Source organism: Phaethon aethereus, assembly GCF_964289735.1.
Source record: "Phaethon aethereus genome assembly, chromosome: 8".
Taxonomy (NCBI): Eukaryota; Metazoa; Chordata; class Aves; order Phaethontiformes; family Phaethontidae; genus Phaethon; species Phaethon aethereus.
This window is the reverse complement of record NC_138584.1, coordinates 7,906,185-7,926,445: the sequence shown is the minus strand read 5'-3', so window position 1 is coordinate 7,926,445 and position 20,261 is coordinate 7,906,185. Positions and strand designations below refer to the sequence as shown.

The following is a 20,261-nucleotide window of genomic DNA, read 5'->3' as shown; positions in this document are numbered from 1 at the left end:
GGGATCTGTCTGACTTTAGGACAAGTTGTAGGGAGCAGTGAGAGGGGTGAGAATTCAAATGGTTATTTTTGTGTATGCTGCCTCCCGTTGCCCCAGGAGAACAGGAGTAGTGTCCCCATTTCCAGTTCACTCTGCCCACCACAGTCATTTGTTTGATGAACAAACAATGATGAATAAAACTAACAAAGAGGGAAAGCAGAGGGATCCTTTCACAGACAACCCCAAAATCACACTGACATAACCACATGCCAATTCCTAAACACCAAACCTCCAGAACACCTACCAGCAACACTGAAACACAACAGAACTTTCTATTACTACGGCAGGCCTCCATGAAATACGCAGTTCCTTAACACAGCTTCAATAGGAGTATTCCAAATTTACAGTATAAAATAGAGAAGGAGTCTCAGATTTGTTTTTAGGACTCCCTAGGCAACTAGACTTTCTCTCTCAGAACCAGTGAAACATAGGAGGATTGAAACTAGAATTACACAGGAACTTAAAAGCACTACATAGTAGTTTTAGGACAGCTAAGATGTATTCCATTATACCTGCCATTACCAAAACAGAGAATGGGTAAAACCCCTTCTCTGAAAGGAAATCAGTGGAAGGTTTGCCATTGGCTTGAGTAGGGTCAGGATTTCAGCCCGTACAATCAGAGGTACAGAGAAAGATACAGAAAAGCAGGCAAGTAGCAGATGACATTCAGAAGATGATGCATTAGTTGTAGTGATTTAGCGCTGTACTAAGCATTTAAAATTTTTGTTTTGCTTTGCTTTCTTTAGAGGAGAAAAAGATGTGTTCCTTGTTATGTTTGGGTAGGACATAATGGTAATACAATTTTCATACAAGAACTGAAGTTTCCGTAAAATCAAATGCTCCTCTTTTTTTTTTTAATTTCCAATTTATGTGAAGAAAATTATGAAGCAAAGTTTTGGTCAAGTCATTCATTTCTAACTGAATATTTCATTTTGTTGAACCATGCTGCAGCTGTTTCATTTCCAGGCAATATCAGATAATGCAGAGCTACACTTCCCTTGCATCAAACTTCTGTTTGATGACTGTCTGGAAAAAGTTACTCTTACTAGGCTCTTTAGAGGACTGTATTTCTTGCAATGTTAAATAAATTTCTAATGGAACCAAACTGTGTGTAATGCTGCAGGAGACAAAATTACTAGAGTCATTTTGATTCCTACAGGGAGATACAAATCCCCCAAGACAGACTGTATCAAAGGTTAAAATGGCAGCAGCATCCTCAGGAGCTGTAAGACTCATGAGCTATGCTCTTGGAAAAATTGTACTTAGTAGTGAACTAGAAGAAAATGCACAAGTCTGCAACTCTTTTTTTTAAACCAAACTATTTTGATCTGGGGAAGCGTCAAAAATATCTCAACATTTTTAAATGCACTCTTTTTCCTGACACATTTCAGTCTAACAAGAACATTTCTGAGTTTTGTCTTGATTTCGAAATTCAGAATCTTGTTTAGATTATTCTGTGATTTTGGAAGTCATTGATCAGCAACCAGACATAAACCAAACAAGGCATGACCTCTCTGAAGCCACCTGAACCTCTAACCTTTCTCTTGGGAAAAGGAAGAGAAATCTATCCTGGGATTAACAGATTTCCTAATTCAAGCCAATCCACAGATTTTTTTTTTTTTTTAATAGAAGCAGTTCTGGGATGTATTTATTCCAGTCACAGCAAGAAGTTAGATGGCTCCCTGTTTAGACAGGGTTGCTGTGCTCAAGGGTAGCTACTTGTGACAGCTCAGAAGCAGACAAAAACCTTCTGCACAGCCAATTCACCTGACTGCAACTTCCTCTTCTTCTGATGAATCACAGGCAGCTTTCTCCAATTCACACACAGTCCTGCAGTTTTATTTGGACTAAAATCTACATGTCTCTTGGGCTACATTGTTAAGGACTGTCAATACCTTTTTCATTTTTTCTTTAAGAAATTAATGGAGTCTTTAAAGCCAACACTCACCTGTCGGTGGCTTTGCTCTGGGCAGAGGCATAATCTAAGACTAAAGGGAGAGCAGAACAGCAGTGGTGCTCATCTGTGTGACAACTTGGTGGTTAGACCACTTGTTGGCAAAGTGACAGATCTGATCTCTAAATGTGCCTGAACCTGAAAATCAGTGGAAGTACTTTTACATGATTTTTACATGAAAGGGGGCTTATAAGAAAGATGAGGACAGACTTCTTAGCAGGGCCTGTGGCAATAGGACAAAGAGTAATGGTTTTAAACTAAAAAAGAGCAGACTTCGACTAGATGCAAGGAAGAAGTTTTTCACAATGAGGGTAGTGAACCACTGGCACAGGTTGCCCAGAGAGGTGGTAGATGCCCCATCCCTGGGAACATTCCAGGTCAGGCTGGACGGGGCTCTGAGCAACCTGGTCTGGTTGAAGATGTCCCTGCTCACTGCAGCGGGGTTGGACTAGATGGCCTTTAAAGGTTCTTTCCAACGCAAAGATTCTATGAAGGGTACAAGATGGGTAGAGAAATCAAGCTTCTGATGTCCAAATAGGATTTCCAACCATAAGCACAACTATACACAACTAGGACATGGACCCTGCAGCTGCACCAGTTACCACAGGTTGCTCCTGCAGCACAAGGTGACATGGCTTACTGCACCTACTTGCTCCAGAAAACCAGACCAGTAGAGGACAATGCCAGCATGAGGAGGGAATTTGAGACTACCCTTGATGTTTTAGGATGGAGTTCACACAGAGTTCTCAAAACATGTCAATACAGTCCTTTGGTCTTCCACACAAAGCAATGAAAAGGTGAGACAGGTTTCAGCCCTCATTCTGCCTTACCCCTTCTGAAAAACCTCAGTTGAGTCAAAATGAGTCACTGTGCCTCTGCCTGCTCATATGTTAAAAAAGAAAAAAAGAACAGATACTATTCTGTTCTGTGTAGCGATTAAGTATAGTTCGATATTTTCAAGTTAAGAAACAGAATAAAAAGCATCAACTAGCAATAGTCTAAATGTTGGAGTAAGACCAAGGCTGGAATAAGACCACAGAGGTGAAGAGCAGGTTGTACAACACAGCAGTGCTCCTTCTGCCAGTGCTGGCCTGACTGGTTGGCTCCAGCTCTATTTTGGAGACAGCCTGTAACCCATACGCAGGACAGACTAAGGATACTCCTAGAGAGACCATCCTGGCCAAGAAAATAATCTCAAATTATTACCACACAGTAGTAACCCTGAAGAATCAAGGGGATGTGGTCCTAACTGTCCCCTATCCCTGACAAGATGAGCAGCAGTAATTTCAGATAGCAAGAGCTTGAGCTGGATTTAATTGATTGGACCATAGCAGAAACGGACAACATCGGCACATGCTCTATTGAAAAGCAGAATTAACCGAACAGTCTGTTTTCTACTACTAAGGCTGGTGGTCAGCAGAAACAGAGTTAGGACCCAGAAAGCAAGTCATCAAGAAAGATTATGATTACAAACCTCTGTTGACAAAAGCAACCAGAAAACATTACCTAAACATCTGCAATATTTGAGGAGAAAACTGCAGAGGGAGAACACAAGGTCCTAAACACCCAACACTTGCCATGGATAACACAAAGACTAAGGACAGGATGAACAAAACCTGGGAAGACATCTAGTGATGATAGGCAGGGAATTAGAGCAGAACATGAACAAAATACTACATTAAATGGGGCAGGTACTGGTGCAAGACTGTAAAGCTTGTTTCCAACATCTGTTTTTGCTGAATAGGTAGAGAAGAACCTGTGTTACCAACTTCAGCAAGTTGATCACAGTGTCTGAAATAAATACCTATTAAGTCCCAGCTGCTAGAACTAGAGATACTCTCATGATACAGCAAAACTCTAGAAAACAGGGTGAAGCAAGTACAATCTAAAAGACCAGACATCAAAACAAAGTAAAAATTTCTAAATTCATTACAAAAAAATAATATTTTTTTTTAAAAAAAGGAAATCCTACTGCCTTGGGGTACACAAAATTATATTTAAATATGATTTTGCCCACACACGTCTATTCACACCCCACAGAAAACTTAAACCACAGACTTTGTTCCTAATTTTTGAAGGCTGCAGAAAGATGCTAATATACTTCTCTTAGGCCTGGGTCAGAGAAGCTTTACCACTTCAAAGAAGGAAAGGACTGTGGACAGAGACTTGCACAGAGCAAATTACTGGACAAAAAAGAGCAAAGAAGAACAAGGATCTTAACAGCAATAGAGTTTCTCATGGGAAACTTGAGAAAGTGAAGAGGCAGATGAGAGGAGGTAGACAAGTTAACAGGAACCAGCCTACAGTTTGTCTGGAAACAAACATTTTCCCTTAGAAAATGAGGCAATAAGAAAAATAAACAAGCAGCACGAGATTCCAAAACAACGTTAAGCCCATCACAGAAGCCTAGTCAACAACGCAAGATGAAACCCAAAAGGGTGGAAAGGATGAAGAAAGAGCTATGCTCCCTTATGGAGGCAAGGGTCTTTCTGCACAAGAGGGGACAGGTTCATTAGAATCATAGAATCTTTGCGTTGGAAAGAACCTTTAAAGGCCATCTAGTCCAACCTCACTGCAGTGAGCAGGGACATCTTCAACCAGACCAGGTTGCTCAGAGCCCCATCCAACCTGATCTGGAATGTTCCCAGGGATGGGGCATCTACCACCTCTCTGGGCAACCTGTACCAGTGGTTCACTACCCTCATTGTGAAAAACTTCTTCCTTGCATCTAGTCGAAGTCTGCTCTCTTTTAGTTTAAAACCATTACTCTTTGTCCTATTGCCACAGGCTCTGCTAAGAAGTCTGTCCCCATTTTCTTATAAGCCCCTTTTAAGTACTAGAAGGCTGCAAGGAGGTCTCCCCAGAGCCTTCTCTTCTCCAGGCAGAACCACCTCAACTCTCAACTTGTCCTCATAAGAGAGGTGTTCCATACCTCTGATCGTTTTTGTAGCCCTCCTCTGGACCTGCTCCAGCAGGTCCACGTCTTTCCTGTGCTGAGGGCTCCAGAGGTGGACGCAGTACTCCAGGTGGGTTGTCCAGATGTCTTTGGACATCTCCCTTGAACAGAAGGGGACCCATCAATGAGGTGGCTTGGATGCTCTCCAAGAGCCTGTAGCACCATCCTAATCTTCTCTGTTCTCCTATGACTCCCAGAGTTACCAGAGGAGGAACTGCACCCACACTAGGAATGTGGCCTTGTCAGACAATTTGAGGACAAGAGCTTCACTCAGCACCACATGGGTTAAGGCCCACAAAGCCTCCACAAGAAAACCATTCTGCTTATGTCCCAGACAACTGAAAACTTGTTCGTACAGTCCTGGAAGGATGAATCACAGAGCAAGAAACTCTGGCAGGCAACATGAGGAAAGAGCATTGCAGCCAGAGTTCCCAATACAAACAGGCAAGATGCAGGCAGACAGGAGAGGGCATGGCCTTGTAGGCTGTCTAGCAAGAACATCCATCTGCAGAGTCACCTACCGTAACTTCTCAGGTGCACCATGAATGACCTAAGTGAGTTTGCATAACTTTTTATGTTTAATGCACCAGGCAGCCATCAGGAAAACAAAAGTACTTGTTTCACCCACTCAGGTGGTAACTGCTTCGTACAGTGCTCCTCACTATGCAGTTGTCCTGCATCTAAAGCATGGGCCTGGTGCCATGACCCAGCAATATTGGCTTCAGGTGGGAGCAGGCAGCTTTCACAAGGGCTGAGAAGGAATCTGTGACCCAAAAGGCTCTATGGTCTCCTCAAAACATGAAGTGAAGGAGTGGAGCTAGGCCAGGCACTGAAGGGAATGTAGCCCACATTGAGCTTGTCTGCTGGGGAACCCAATTCCTACAAGGTGTGGGAAAGGGCAGCACAGACTTACAAACCCATCACCTTTACAGGCTGGCCAAATCAGAGCTCAGCTTTGCTGGAAAGACTTCTGAGAGGAAGCCCTAGAAACTCTTAACCCCAGAAAAAAGGAGACATGAAGCATGCCGTCAGCAACTCTTCCCAGATGCTGTGCCTGGCTCAGGGACAAATGGCCTGGGCAAGTATAACTAGACAAAAAACAAGCAAGAATGGTTGTCTGCTAAGCTTCCCAGCAAGGGCACCAACCATCATTCCTCCTACCATTAGGTCACATCTCAAGGCGGCAAAACCTTGGGTGTTTCCAGGCACCTAAAGAGAGCAGAGGAGCACATTCCCTCTGTGCTGTGCATGGACAGCTCAGGCAGAGTAGAAGTAAACAAGCCAAATTTCAGTGTTTGGGAGAAATATCACATTAAAACATGACCAAATTTGACTTACTGAGTTACAGGACGAGGTCATGACTAATCTAGTGTTTCTCACTAGCTGAGAAATTCAACTCTCATCCTCTCACATAGCAGCAGCAGAAGTGAGTGTGATATTCCCAACACAACCATGTCTCTCAGTGCTGAAAGCTCCCCAGGCTGCCTCTGAAGCCTAGATTATTAAGTGAGGCTGAAATCATGGTTCTCACTTGGCTTTCTGAAATATTAATGCCTATTAGTGTATCATTATTAATCTGAGAAACAAAACCTCCAGGACTGCTACTGTCCTAGTAAAGAGCACTTGTGAGCACTTGTCTTTTCTATTGGAATTAGCGTCTTTAGGGATTCTCTAGGTTTTCTTTGCAAAGCTTCAGAATATACATATATATATATATATGAAAAAGAAAAATCACACTACTACGTTCAACTTCCATGATACAAACCTGCTATATCTCTGCTTTTACCAGAAGCATCCAGCAGCTGTGTGCCTGCTCTCAGTGCAGAACACATGCCCCAGTCACACTCACTCTTTTTCATGCAACTGTGACATATTGACATATTTGCTGCATGCTTGTTCCTGAAGACACGACACACTTGTAATGTTCCTCAATACCTGTTTTATATAGAATAGTGTATTTCCAAATAAATGGTTTTATCATTTTTACAGGTACTTAGTGGCTGCTGAAATAATTAAATGTTGACCATGGCTTTCATCTGAGTTTCTGTTGGTCTTAAAGAAATACTCTGTTGAATGAGATTAGCAACCTATGAAAATGCATGCATGATAGAACTGCCCTCTAGTGGGAAGTACCAATCACATCTACAGCCAGTGTAGAGAGGGGGCTTTGGGGTTCACAGTACATCACTGAGCCTCAGGGGCTGGATCAGACGGATCCACTTAGATCCATCCCTTTAAATGGATCCATTACATCCATTTAGAAAGTCCCATGCGTTTAGACTGTCTCTGCATCTGGCTTGCATTCGCAGCACAGCCACGCCAATGTGACCAGAGGTAATGCTGCTTTGGCTTTTGTAGCCAGGCCCTTCATATAATGCTCTTCATTGGGGCCTGCAGAGGACATCCTCTCAGCTGGCACCATCCATTAGTTGAGGAAAAAAGACTTACTGTGAGGAAACTGAAAAAAGATGGATAAATATCAACTGGCAGAAAACTTAGCATTATTCAAAAGCCTTGCATTCACGTGATGCTAGCACTTGGCCAGCACCAGAGCTGAATGCACATCAACTGTGAAAACTGAAGCCCTAAAGACTGAGAAGTCTCCCCAGGGCCCATGCACAGAGATGCCATCACATTGTACCCAAGAGCTGAGTACACCCACAGGCCTCACTCTTCTCCTGCCAGACGCGCTAGGCAGTCCAGCACCTTAAAGATGTTCATGGCGTTATTCCTTTTCGTAGCACAGTGGAGTAGGGCTTTATCTAAGGATGAAGATGTGTGTCCAGCAACAGCCCAACACTGACTTACAGACAGCATCTCCTCTACTAGAGAAATGACGTGACAGGCTTCAGGAGGTCTATACAATGGAGAAAACAAGGCTCCTTATCAGAAGGAAATAAAGTCCAGATAACTGATTTGACAGTGACAACTTATTTCAGAGAGGTTAGAAACAAGAATAGAGAAGTTACAGCACAGGAATTGATTGTACAATGGTTATTATGTCAGCCTCCTGCTTGCAAATGTACCTTGCCCATTTTCAAAGCAGAAACACTGAGTTTTGGGGTGACCATGCACTGTGTTTCCAATGATACAATCTCTTTTTTCTGCCCAGAAATGCTTTCTGGCAGGCCAAGTTCATGACGTATGCTCAAATCAACTTCTCTCCACCCTTGAAGGCACACACCAGGGATCCCCACACTTCCCAGCTATATCCAACTCACTCCTCCCGCTTCTGCCTCAGCCGTGGGGGCCAGACACATGGAGAAACATGGCAGTCCTCTTTACTCCATGGAGATGCGCTCAGTTTATACATGGCTTTTCATTAACAAAACCTCATGCTCAAGGCATTTGCCATGGTTTTCTCCTCCAGGAAATTTAGTCACTAGCTCCAACATTCTTTGCCGCTGTGACCTTCTCAGGCTCCCCAGCTGTAGTCTTAGACAAATGACTACGGCAATTAGCCAGTTGGTCCTTCCTCAACAGTCCCACGCAACATTTCCTATAGCCACAACTCATAGCTGCTGTAGAACTGCAGCCCTTGTTGTCACCAGTCATATCATTTCCTCCTTGCAGGGCTCATTGCCTGCCTCCTTCCAAAAAAGTTCGTTATTTTTAGCACTAATTACTTAGTGTGGTCAGGACCTTTGTGTCTTTCCACCTTACTGAAATAAAGCAAGCAGTAATACCTCACTCTACCCTTTCCATTCTCAATTGCTCTCACTACAGGAGACAGTGCTCCTCTTGCACCCTCCTTTGCCACAAATTTAGAGATGCAACAGATGGTTTCCTCAAAGTGCCACCTGTCCCCAAGGAGAAAGGCTCAATCACTGCACCCTTACAAATGGTACAAAGCAAGCTGTACTGTGCTCTCTTGGCTGTATTTCATAGCTGCACCTTGCAAACACTAATACATCCATATCCACTCTCTGTGCTTGCTGCACAACCACGCTGTGACATGCAAACCCATGGCAGGGACCCAGGGTGGGAAGATGGGGAACTTCCAGCCCTTGCAGTAGCGTCTGTTGAACATGCTTTACACAAGGTCATTCACATCCCTTGAGCAACCTCTGTTGTCTGACACTGTTCAATAAACCCTATTCCACCAAGACCACATCCAGCCAACAGAGACATAAAAAGGATTAAATAGGTGCAGGGTCTAAAATTGGGTTTCACTGGGATAAGGTGAGATTGCAGCATCATTTCCTCTCCCCTTGTGCAGGGATGCATGCAGAAATGAGTGTATTCTTGGCAACATGAATCAACCCAGTAATGTTCCTGCTGTCACTAGACTGTATTTAAACTCTGACCTCAAATTTAAATGTAACCACTACAACAGTGTCACACCAGTTCCTCTGGTCCCATCTGCCTGTAAAGCAGAGTGAGCTGCAGAACTCAGACCACCTGTGCCCCATATACCCTGGTCCTTCAGGCATCCCTAGGGAAGCTCTCTCCCTGGCCCAGGGCACCAACAGGGTAGTATTTGCTGATCCTTTGCCCCTGGATGATAATCCCAACTTGGACTCTACTTATTATTTCTACCCCACAGGATCTGAGGGCTCTGGCCAAGGCACCATCACCATACAGACTCACAGGGCTTCTGACAGAATACAAGTCCTGAGCAGGACCATCTCCTAAACTTGGTTTGTACACAGAGTTAGATAAAGACCTACCACAACTCTTTCCCATAAAGCAAGCCATGGATCTATCATCCTGGACAGCATTCCTCCCTTCCTCCAAGGGCCTGGGACCAGCATGTATGACTGTGCTAAAATGCTTGCAAATACAAGCTCCCACCTTAACCTAAAATAGCCACTGAATGAAAGTACCTACAGAAAGACTAGTTTCAGACCAACTGAGCCTTGCAGTTGAATTCAGCCTTCTACAAGATAACTCAAGGGGTTTTTTTCCTGCCAAGTTTATACATATTTGCTCTCTTCTACTTTTAGAAATGTATCTTCAGGTTGTGCCAGTAGTTCCTTATTCATGAAGGTGGTGGGGCATGGGCTGTTAGCATTAGTCTCAGAACAGAAAACGCTTAACTCTGACTCAGACAATTTTTCAGTGCTTGACTCCGGAGCTTCAGCTCGATCACTTCAGTAGGCCATCATACTAACAAACATTTACAAAGTGGAATCAGTTTAAACACATTTTTAGGCTGTAATGTTTACTTTTCCAAGATGAGAACATTCTGTACCACATATCCTGTGGTTTACTTTGATCCTGATGACATGAGAGCCCTGTGGGAGCAACCTAGAAGTGGCCTCCAAGTTAATTCAAAACCTGATATAGCCAAACTACACATGACTGCCCAAACATTCAGATCCAAAAGCTTTTTGCCTCACATCATTAGCTACAGCTGTAGAAATGGGCAGTGTCATAGGGTAATATTGCAAGGCCAACAGCCCTTTCTTATTTGAGCATTTACTTTTCCAATGGGTGTAACACAAGTGTTCTTCAGGGACACCAGAGGAGAGCCTTAAGGTCTATGCAAGTACTTCCTTGCTTATCTTGTGCTCTTAAGAATAGCTTCTGCTCTCCAATATTTAGGGCTAAGGCTTGCACCCTAATATAGCATGCAGAAGTTCTGCAAAGTAAAAGGGCTTGCCTAAAGGCAGATGAGCAAACTAAAGCCTCCACTTTTTCCTCAGCTCAGACTTTAGTCTGCTACCAACTTCAAAATTACAGAGACAACCAAGAAGGAAGAGCTGAAGTTAAAACTTTGCCCCAGACTTTGTCTCCACATTTGTGATTTTAGAATAAGGTTTGTATTAAGATATTTCAGTTTTTACTCTTTTATACATTTAGAATTTAGTTGCAGAAATAGTTGCCTGATCCACAGGGGAGCAGTATACTTTGAAATATGAGGATTTCAGAATAAAGAGGGTGTCCTTTCTCCAAAAGTGAAGACAGACTGATCTGACATATTTCTTATTGGAGAGTTTTGATTTGCTAAGCTGATAGCTGTTTGTCTCAAACCATGATCTAGAAGCATTCAATCCAATCACACAGCTCAACTGAAACGCATCCTTCATTACTAAAAAAAACAACCCAGACTAAACATATTCACTGCATTGACTTGAAGGTGTTACCAGTGGTTCTTCACTCAGTAGATATCCAGCATTTGCCAAGGGACCTGGGACAACATTGACACCCAGGGGATGTAACCAAATGAGTGGTGGGCTGTAAGAAAATAGGAAACAGACTTAATTATGACTATAGTGCCAGCTCAGCTCTAAGACATTTTGAAACTGCCCTATACCACAGTGGGAAACTCCTCAGGGTTGGCAGAGCAGCCTGGTCCACCCTATTTGAGCAAGGCACTATATTCATTACATATTCACTGGTTTGGGGATCACAACTGCATGTCAGGCTTGCCTTTATCCCTTAGCTTTCTCCCTATAACATCTACACGTGGCAGAGCATAAATACCATGATGGGGAATATTATGTGTGGGGAACGGCCAGTAACAGTAAGACTCAGATACACAAAAGCAAACATTGTCATCCCTTTGGAAGCTGTACCTGAAGGGAGGACAGGGAAGACCTGCCAAGGAGCATGGGCTGCCAAGGGGACTGAAAGCCCTATCAGGTGCATGGCCCAGGAGGGAAACAGCACATACTGAAAACACACTGATAGGAAGAGGCCCGCTTTAAAAGTGAGTGTCCTTTATCTTCCCTGGGATTTTAATCACACTGTGGCAGCTCGGCAGAAAGGAGGACTTGAAACAACAACAAAATGTAGTTATAAACCCACTTTTATTCAGAACCTGATGAGTTGCAAGTCAGCCTCCTGTTGCTGCTTTTCCTGTTGGCACCCTTGAACATCTACACCAACACAAGGAACTCCCCTCCCCAGTGCTCTGCCATCTTTGCCCCCATAGCAGGGAAAGGTAACAGATGTGGGCATGTCTTTCATCTTTCCTTTTAGCAACAGGGCAGAAGCAACAAGTAGTGCTGCCACCAGCAGTAAGGCAGATTGGTCACCGATTCCATGTCACCAATGTCAATTGATAGGAAGAGACAGAAGCAGGTCAAACACAGTGAGGTATGAGCACAAAACCAGCAAAGATACCAGTGCTTGACCCAAAGACATTGCCACACAAATGACAGCAGACGCATACACTGACCAAAGAGTGGGGTAAGTAGGAGGTTGCAATAACTCAGAGTAAAAAAGCAGAAATCAAGCTAAACACATTGCTCAGAGAAGTGCTACACAGGAGTAATTTGTGCCAAGCAAAAGTGAGATTTCAGAGAGGGCATGTAAACTCTGAAACTGCATGAATAAGGGAAGTGAAGAGACAATATAATTTTGCTTTCTGCATTAAGAGAATGTCTCTTCTGTAAGAAGTCAGAGAGCAACAAAAATGGAGGTTTTTTATGGTTTTAGGGTTGATTTCAAGAATAAGTATTTGCTCATTTACAGTAGTTCTGCAAACCTCAGGCAGTATTGCAGTCTGACTAAGGGATGGGCAACTCAGGTGGATAGTGTTGTTAGTTCGCAGAATTGGGACAGGTCTTGGGAGGGAGAAAAGAGGTTCAGTAAGGGGAGTTTCCAAGATGAGGGGGATTTTTACTGTTTGGGGTTTTTTTTAGTTTCTTTCTGAGAATCCATATGATGAGGAAGAGCTGTGGCAAGGATAGGAGGACTCCCTCTCCTAAACCATACTAACCACATGTGACAGCATGCAATTAATAGCTCATCAGCACAGAGGTGGGGCTGTCCCTTAAAGTAACCTGCTCAAAGCATTCCCTCGCTTTCAAGGAAGAGGAAGGAAGATTAACCCTTTATCACCTGACTCAGGAAGGGGAGGAAGAGTGATGCATCCCTAACTGCTGTGCTATATACTCGAACAGCCACCTGCTCCCTCATCCTCCCAGGCACCTACCAAAAGTAAGAACATCCCAGATGGGAAAGCTCAGTAGCACCAGTAACCGTGAAGCCTCAATGATATTCTGCTTTGAAGTCATGTGGCTGTGAGAGCGCTGTCACATTCAGAGATAAAACAATGACTAGTCTGCAAGGCATAAAATAAAAACAAATGTTATTCATTGGAGGGAGGGATCGGTTATAAAACTGTTTGTACCAATTTGGATTGCAAATCACCAGCTAGCAGTCCATGCATCTTTAAGATACAGCAGTTACATATCCACCTTCAGAATGAACTATCTAACAAGGTGCAAGCACCACCACCTCTCAAACCCTCTGGAAGGGACTTACCCATTTTTCTGGGATTGCCCTTGGAATTACCCTTGGCTACTACAAATGCTTTCAGCAGCATTTTGAAAAGTCAGTAACGGATATGAATTTCCACTTGTCTTTGCTGGAGACACCACAGTGAAGCTGATTTTCTAAAGGTGCAGCACTCAGCACTGTTTGGAAATGAACTCCATTTCAAGTGTTCTCACTTGGGCACCTATCATCAGATATGTCTAAAAAACCCTTCCTCTACCACTACCATAAATATTAGGTAATAGCACAGAGAAGGAAAACCAGCCATGAGTAGGACAGCCCTAAACACTCACAGAATTAAAAAGGAACTTTTGCAGTTAAGCATAAACTTAGCTGTTTTGCTGAATTGGTGCATTATGGCCCAAGGCAATAAGGAATATGCCCAGAAGTGATCATTACATTGTCTTAGTATTGTATTCTGCTTAAAACAACCTGAGAATTTTACCAAGTGTTCCCTGCATTACACCTTCCCCACAGGAATTCCTCCTCCTGTTTGTTACTGATTCATCCCATCTGAATTTTAATGCCACTAAATGAGACCAGCATTAAGAAGAGAAAATCCCTATGTTCTTTTCATCCCTCTGCAGGATAAAAAGTACAGAGAAGAAATGAAATTCCGTTGCTTAGCAGTGAAAATACTTCAGTGAAGATTTGCCACGCACACCAAAACTCTTAATACCAGCAGGACTGCATCAAGGTAGTAACCACAACATCAGGCAGGTGCAGCATCACAGGAAGGAATTAGGAATATGCTCTGCCCTTTCCACCGTTCACGGATTAGACACACACACATCACGCACACCTGCAGCATCCTCAACATGCTGGTGCTGGAGCTGTCCCCTTTCCTAACCTGATGCCAGGAAAAGGAATGGCTCAGCATCTCCTGCCTGGGGAGGTAGTCATGGAAGAGCCAGAAAATAACCATCACACCTCTTTCAGAGATATGCACGCATGCCCTGTACCTCAGTGAACTCCAAGAACCCCGAAGAGGAAAATAGTACACCTTACAAAGCAAAGGTGCAGCATAAGCTGTTTGTCAGGCACACTTGCAAATATCAGAACACCTCCCCCTCCAGGGTCCCCTGACCCAACTCCAGAGTAACTTTCTCTTGCCCCAGGTTCATCACCAGAGTCCTCTGCTTCTGGGAAGGGGCACAGTGACATCAGTGACTACACTGAAAAGGTTAAGCATATGGCAAAACATTCATATTCATCTTACTAGGCTGCTCCCATGTACCCAGCTGTTTGCTACCTGTTGATAGCTACCAGCAATGTAGAATTTAACAGAAGGATACTGCTCAGAGACCAAACTGGCTTTCTAGAAATGCAGTGGAATTGAATTGCTCTCTCCCCGCCTTTTCTCCTACTATGTTTTCTTTCTAGTCATTACCATCCCCTTTCCTGCTACTTTCCAAACCATAGCCAAGTTCTGACATTTGAACACCACAGATTTGGCAGCTCCCTTAATGAGGGCAGCTGTGTAGCCTGAAAGTAGTAAAGCAGTTTTAAGTAACAATTTTCAGATCTGCACCGGGCTCCATGTTTTCCCCTCTGGTTTTTCCCAACCACACAGCGTTGGTCCTCCTTACTGCTCCCTTGCCTCCCCTCACAAGTAGCAGGTGTATCTATCACTATTGTCCCTCTCTGGACCATCTCAACCCCTATACGCCAATCTCCTGGCTCTCAGAGGCATGAGCACCTTCCCTGCCTCTTCCCTTCGCCCTTAAGAAAAAAAAAGACACATTAAGAAATTCTTCTCTATCACATGCCAGCTAAGCCACTCATGCCTCTCTACACTAGCCCCGGCATTTAGCAGGCTCTCCTTGTTTTTTCCCCTTGCCACCTCTCTGCTTAGCAGACTCCCTACAACTCTGGTACTTCTTTCATCCACCACTTTCCTCCAAGGCAAGCCTGGCCTTCCTCAGTTTAGGAAGCATCAAGCTACATACCAAGATTAGGGATAACCTGCAACACTTTTACACAAAACCAAACCAACCCAAACACAAGGGAGTGACAGGCTGGATCCTCAGCTACTTTATATCAGACAAACACTGCTAAATGGCACAAAGCTTGTTCATCTGTGCCAGGGAAGTCTGGCTTGCTGCAAGTTCAGCTGGCAAGGAGACCATAACAAATGTTAAACATAAGTGTTCCACAGTCCTATCTAGGTCACAGGAAGCACAGATCACACAGAAATATATACCATGAGAAATGAGCACAGAGAAGGAAGGTCAAATTTCCTGATTCATGCTTTGCCAGAACGTCAACAGAAGGTTGTCCCCCAGTGTCAGTGCTGCAGCAGCTATCACTTTCTTTTTGGGTGTTTTCCTTACTCACTTTGAGATGCTTGAAGGAAAACTGCTTAAAAGCTGCTGCTGCATCATCAGTGCAATTTGGGGAAGTTTATTACACACAGGAGATGGGCATCCACAGCAGACAGGACTGTATCGCATTTGTGTGGCAAGTCCCAGGGAAGTTCCCTGTGACTGCACAGGCCATTTGAGTAGGAAGCCCATAGTGAGTTGAGCATGTTAGTTACAAGGTTACCTTGCAAACACAAGGTAACCTTATATATACATCCTCCTTTTCAGACATCAACTCCACAGGTCACCCTTCTCAACCTGCCTTACACATGTCAAACAGCAGCCCCCTGATCCAAAGTCTTTTCTTCTGCTTGACTAGGGTAGAAAGTGAGGCCTAGGGACATAGAGCAGCTCACAGCAGAGTTGGTAAGAGAGAAGAGGCAGCCTTCTTAGCCTTTACCTGCACTGACTTCATAGCACTTTTAAGCAATTCCTGTGTTTCTGAAATTTGTATTCGAACTGTAAAGAGACTGGCAAGGTGGGCTGATAAGTGTTTTGGACTTTTACCTGTGAGACTGCAGGAAAAACCATGTAAGAGTCCTGCCACCAAATAGCCAGGTAATTCTGATCCAGGCCCTGTTTACAGGGACCTAACCTGAACAGCATCCCAACAGGTCCAGAACAATTCATTTTGCATGGATGTGAATGGCAATATCAGACATGAGGTACCAGAGAAGCAGGTTCTTGAGCTGTACAAAAAAAAAAAGGTGGATGGAAATTCAAGCAGTCAAGATATCTGTCTGGCAGTGAAGGGTCTGCATGTCTGTGGCTAATTCAGCACAGGGCTGAAACTTACTAGTTCTTGAAGCTCCTTTCATCCCATGTCAGCCCCTTCACAAAATGAAGATGACACAGAATGAAACTGTCATTTCAGCTTGAATGTCTAGTAAGGACAAAAAGCCCTCCGTTTTTGAGACTAGAGCTCAACTTTTGGTTCATTTATTTCCACTTAAAGACTGTGCAGCTTCTCAAGGAAGTCCTCATTGTGGAGCAGTCCTCATTGTGGAGCAGTGAGGCAGCCACAACCTTCAAAAGGCAACACAGCCCTTCCTACAGTCCTTCATGTTAACCACTGATTTATTTTTAGATGCTTAAGGGTGGGGTTCTTTGAGTGAGTTCATTGGGTTTGGTGTTATTTTTGCTATTCTGCAGACTAAGAAATTCAGGTAAGACAAGAGCAACACCTAGAAAAAAAGCACAAAGTATCTTCTGCAGGGGAGGAAGATTTCTAGCTAAATAGCAGCACTTAGATTTACATGGGAGACCAAAGTCCCACAATACTCCTCATAAGTCCACAACTCCTATCTATCTACTGCTCAGTTCCCAGCGGGCACACTACCACCAGCACCACAGAGGAAAAGGTCTTGGCAAGGTGAAAAGAATGACACAAGATTTACTGCAGAATGAGGATCAAGGTTGCTACATCAAATATTTAAAACTGAAACTCTGCAAGAAATCTAGATCCTCCTTCTCCAAAATGAAGATTAACTTCAGGCTAAGAACAAACAGCAATCTCCCTGCAAAAGAACTCAACAATTTCCCTAAGGTTTCTTTCACTTTTCTCTTAGGCAATTTGTGGTGGACAATGAAGATGATGATGACGACCTGGGGTAAATGGAGCGTGTGCTTGACTCCGTCCAGAGACACATACACTTGAATATACATACAGATCTCTTCACCTGCTGCTTCTGTTCTCACAGCGAAACAATTACCAAACTATTTCCATTGTCCTTGCATCTTCCACCCAATAATCTGAAAATGCATTACAAGGTTTTAATACACACACACCCCCCCTCTATCCAGTGGAATCAACAGATTTTTAAGTACCCCAGAACCTGAAGGAGAGAGGAAGAATATTACTTGGACCAGACCCACTAGCAAAACTACAGGGAAACAAGTAATGAGTGCCGTTTCATTTGTTTTAAGCACAGCAGCCTAAGATCATCAGAACAACAGGCAGCACAGCCAGCCTCATCCATAGCTGGTGGGTTTGACGATACTCTCCTGTAATGCACAGGCCACACAGGTCACTGCAGATCAGAGGTGGGACTGTTCCCACTGCGGGGTGCTGGATGCTTGCACTGCACATACACCGCCTGATCCCTGCAGAGGTGTGAAGCCCAATTCTGAAAGAGGTATAGGCATTTCCCTCTGGGACTGGACACTACTTGCATCAAAATGAAGTGGACAGGAGTTGAATGACCAAGTATGGCAGGCTGCCACACACAATGCATCACATGGTACAGGCTTGCTTGCCTTTAAATAAACAGAATCATAGAATTATAGGATCATTTAGGTTGGAAAAGACCTCTAAGATCATGAAGTCCAACCGTCAACCCAACACCACCATGCCCACTAAACCATGTCCCGAAATGCCATGTCTACAAGTTTTTTGAATGCCTCCAGTGATGGTGACTCCACCAGTTCCCTGGACAGCCTGTTCCAATGGTTGACAACCCTTTTGGTGAAGAAAATTTTCTTAATATCCAATCTTAACCTTCCCTATTACAACTTGAGGTCATTTCCTCTCATCCTATTGCTTGTTACTTGGGAGAAGAGACTGACACCCACCTTACACCACAACAAAATGTGAATGGGGAGAAAGTAAAGTATCTCCCTGTCTCCAGCACTTGGAAAACCTTTTCGCTGGTTTCATCAGTGCTGACACTGCCAGGGGACGCTGCTCCCCAAAAAAGCTGCTAAAGCCAATGTGCTTTAGTACTTTAACATTGCCAGACTTGCCATACTGCAGAGTTGATGGAGCTGCACCAATTTCCCTGCTGAATCACTGCATCCCACCTCACAGTGGGAAGAGTCCCTGCTGTTGGAGCAGCATATGTGCCTCTTGATATCACAGATGCAGCTGAAGGGTGAGCGTGGGCACACTGGGGGCACAGAACGGGGATTTTACACAGCCACAAAGAAGAAAGGAAGTTCAGTAAGTGAACTATTCAATTAAAGTTACCATGACAAAGATCAAACATTACTACTTCCCGTATTTTTCCTCACTCCCTCATCCCATTTCCTCCCTCTCTACTTTCTTCCTCTCCTCCCCAATGTAGCACCCCAGATAAGACTTTGAGTCTAGGTGACAGGCAGATTAAAAGCTGTATTTGTCGCCATCTGCATTAGTAGATGGCAGTGACAGATTCTGTGTCAAGTTTGCAACTGCTAAAACTGAAAGAAGCACTAGTCCGAAGTGTAAGTAGGAACGCACGTAAAAGTGTCTGGGATGTTAAAGTAATAAGCAAAATTAAAAAGTCATGGTTCAAATTGAGGAGTTTGCAGTTTAGATAAGAGATCACTATGGAAAGGATCTCTAACTACATCTGTTTCAATGCATTAGGATTGGCCAGTTGAGATACGAGAAGCTCCCCCCTTGCTTGGATCAAAGTCAGAACCAAAACAACCAAGTTAGCCTAGTGGCACAGAGGCTCCCTGCTATTTGTAGCTGCCACATGACTGCTAGCCAGCTCAGCCACAACAATCATCTTTTACAATTTACCATGCATATTCGCAGGCTACCCACACACAACAGCAGGTGATCCATGAAAAGCCCACTTAGACTTCAAATTAGAGAATCACAGAATCACTAGGTTGGAAAGAACCTTCAAGATCATCAAGTCCAACCATTAATCCAGTGCCACCATGTCCCCTAAACCATGTCCTGAAGCGCCACATCAACATGTTTTTTGAACACTTCCAGAGATGGCAACTCCACCACCTCCCTGGGCAGCCTGTTCCAATGCTTCACCACCCTCTCAGTAAAGAAATTTTTCCTAATATCCAATCTAAACCTCCCCTGGCATAACTTGAGGCCATTTCCTCTCGTCCTATCACTAGTTACTTGGGAGAAGAGACCAACACCCACCTCACCACAACCCCCTTTCAGGTAGTTGTAGAGAGCGATAAGGTCTCCTCTCAGCCTCCTCTTCTCCAGACTAAACAACCCCAGTTCCCTCAGCTGCTCCTCATAAGGCTTGTGCTCTAGACCCTTCACCAGCTTCCTTGCCCTTCTCTAGACACACTCCAGCACCTCAGGGTTTTTCTTGTAGTGAGGGGCCCAAAACTGAACACAGTATTCGAGGTGTGGCCTCACCAGTACAGGGATGCAATCACTTCCCTACTTGACATTGCTGCAACTGTCTTATCTCCTAAACACTCATTGCTAAATCAAAAGGAAGCCTGCCAATTTCCGAGTGCCTGCTTTCTGTGGCTTTGTCTTGAAAGTCACCCACATTAATCGGTTCACCAAAACACAATATACAATCCACTCATGGCAAATGACAGAAGAGTTACTCCATACTGAGCTTCAAATGAGAACATAAAGAATTGTCTTCTTGCTTAGGAGAGGAGAAAATACACAATTTTCAGAATGACCGTAGATCATGTTCACAACATGGCCTGCCAGCATGCCCTTGTCAAATGCAAACCACAGTGCTTAAAGGCATTATGGTGAGGAATTCAAACGAATGATAACAGCTCTGATACCACGCTAAATGAGTAGCATCTGAAATGCACACAAAAGGACAAGAGGCCAAAACACAGTCAGTGGGAATTCACAGATTACTGTATATGATGCTACCAAACCATTATGTCTGGGAAATACAGTTGCATAAGTGTGTTGTTAGAAGAATTTTTTTTTTATGTACAGTCAAATGACTGAATTCAAAGACCTTAAGTGACATTATCCCAATTTATGTTATATAACCACAGGCTG

The 20,261-nt window shown here is 43.8% G+C and overlaps 1 protein-coding gene across 1 annotated transcript in view; it reads left to right on the top strand.

The window, feature by feature from the left end:
- The window catches only part of LOC309407258 (uncharacterized protein), a gene marked incomplete at both ends in the record, with an annotated part of 55,947 nt that extends 38,792 nt beyond the window's left edge, over positions 1-17,155 (top strand). The window contains 2 exons of the mRNA XM_082002736.1: positions 16,694-16,707; positions 17,110-17,155. Of these exons, the coding sequence (XP_081858862.1) occupies positions 16,694-16,707; positions 17,110-17,155 (60 nt within the window). The remainder of the gene's footprint in view (positions 1-16,693; positions 16,708-17,109) is intronic.
- Between the last annotated feature and the right edge of the window lie 3,106 nt (positions 17,156-20,261).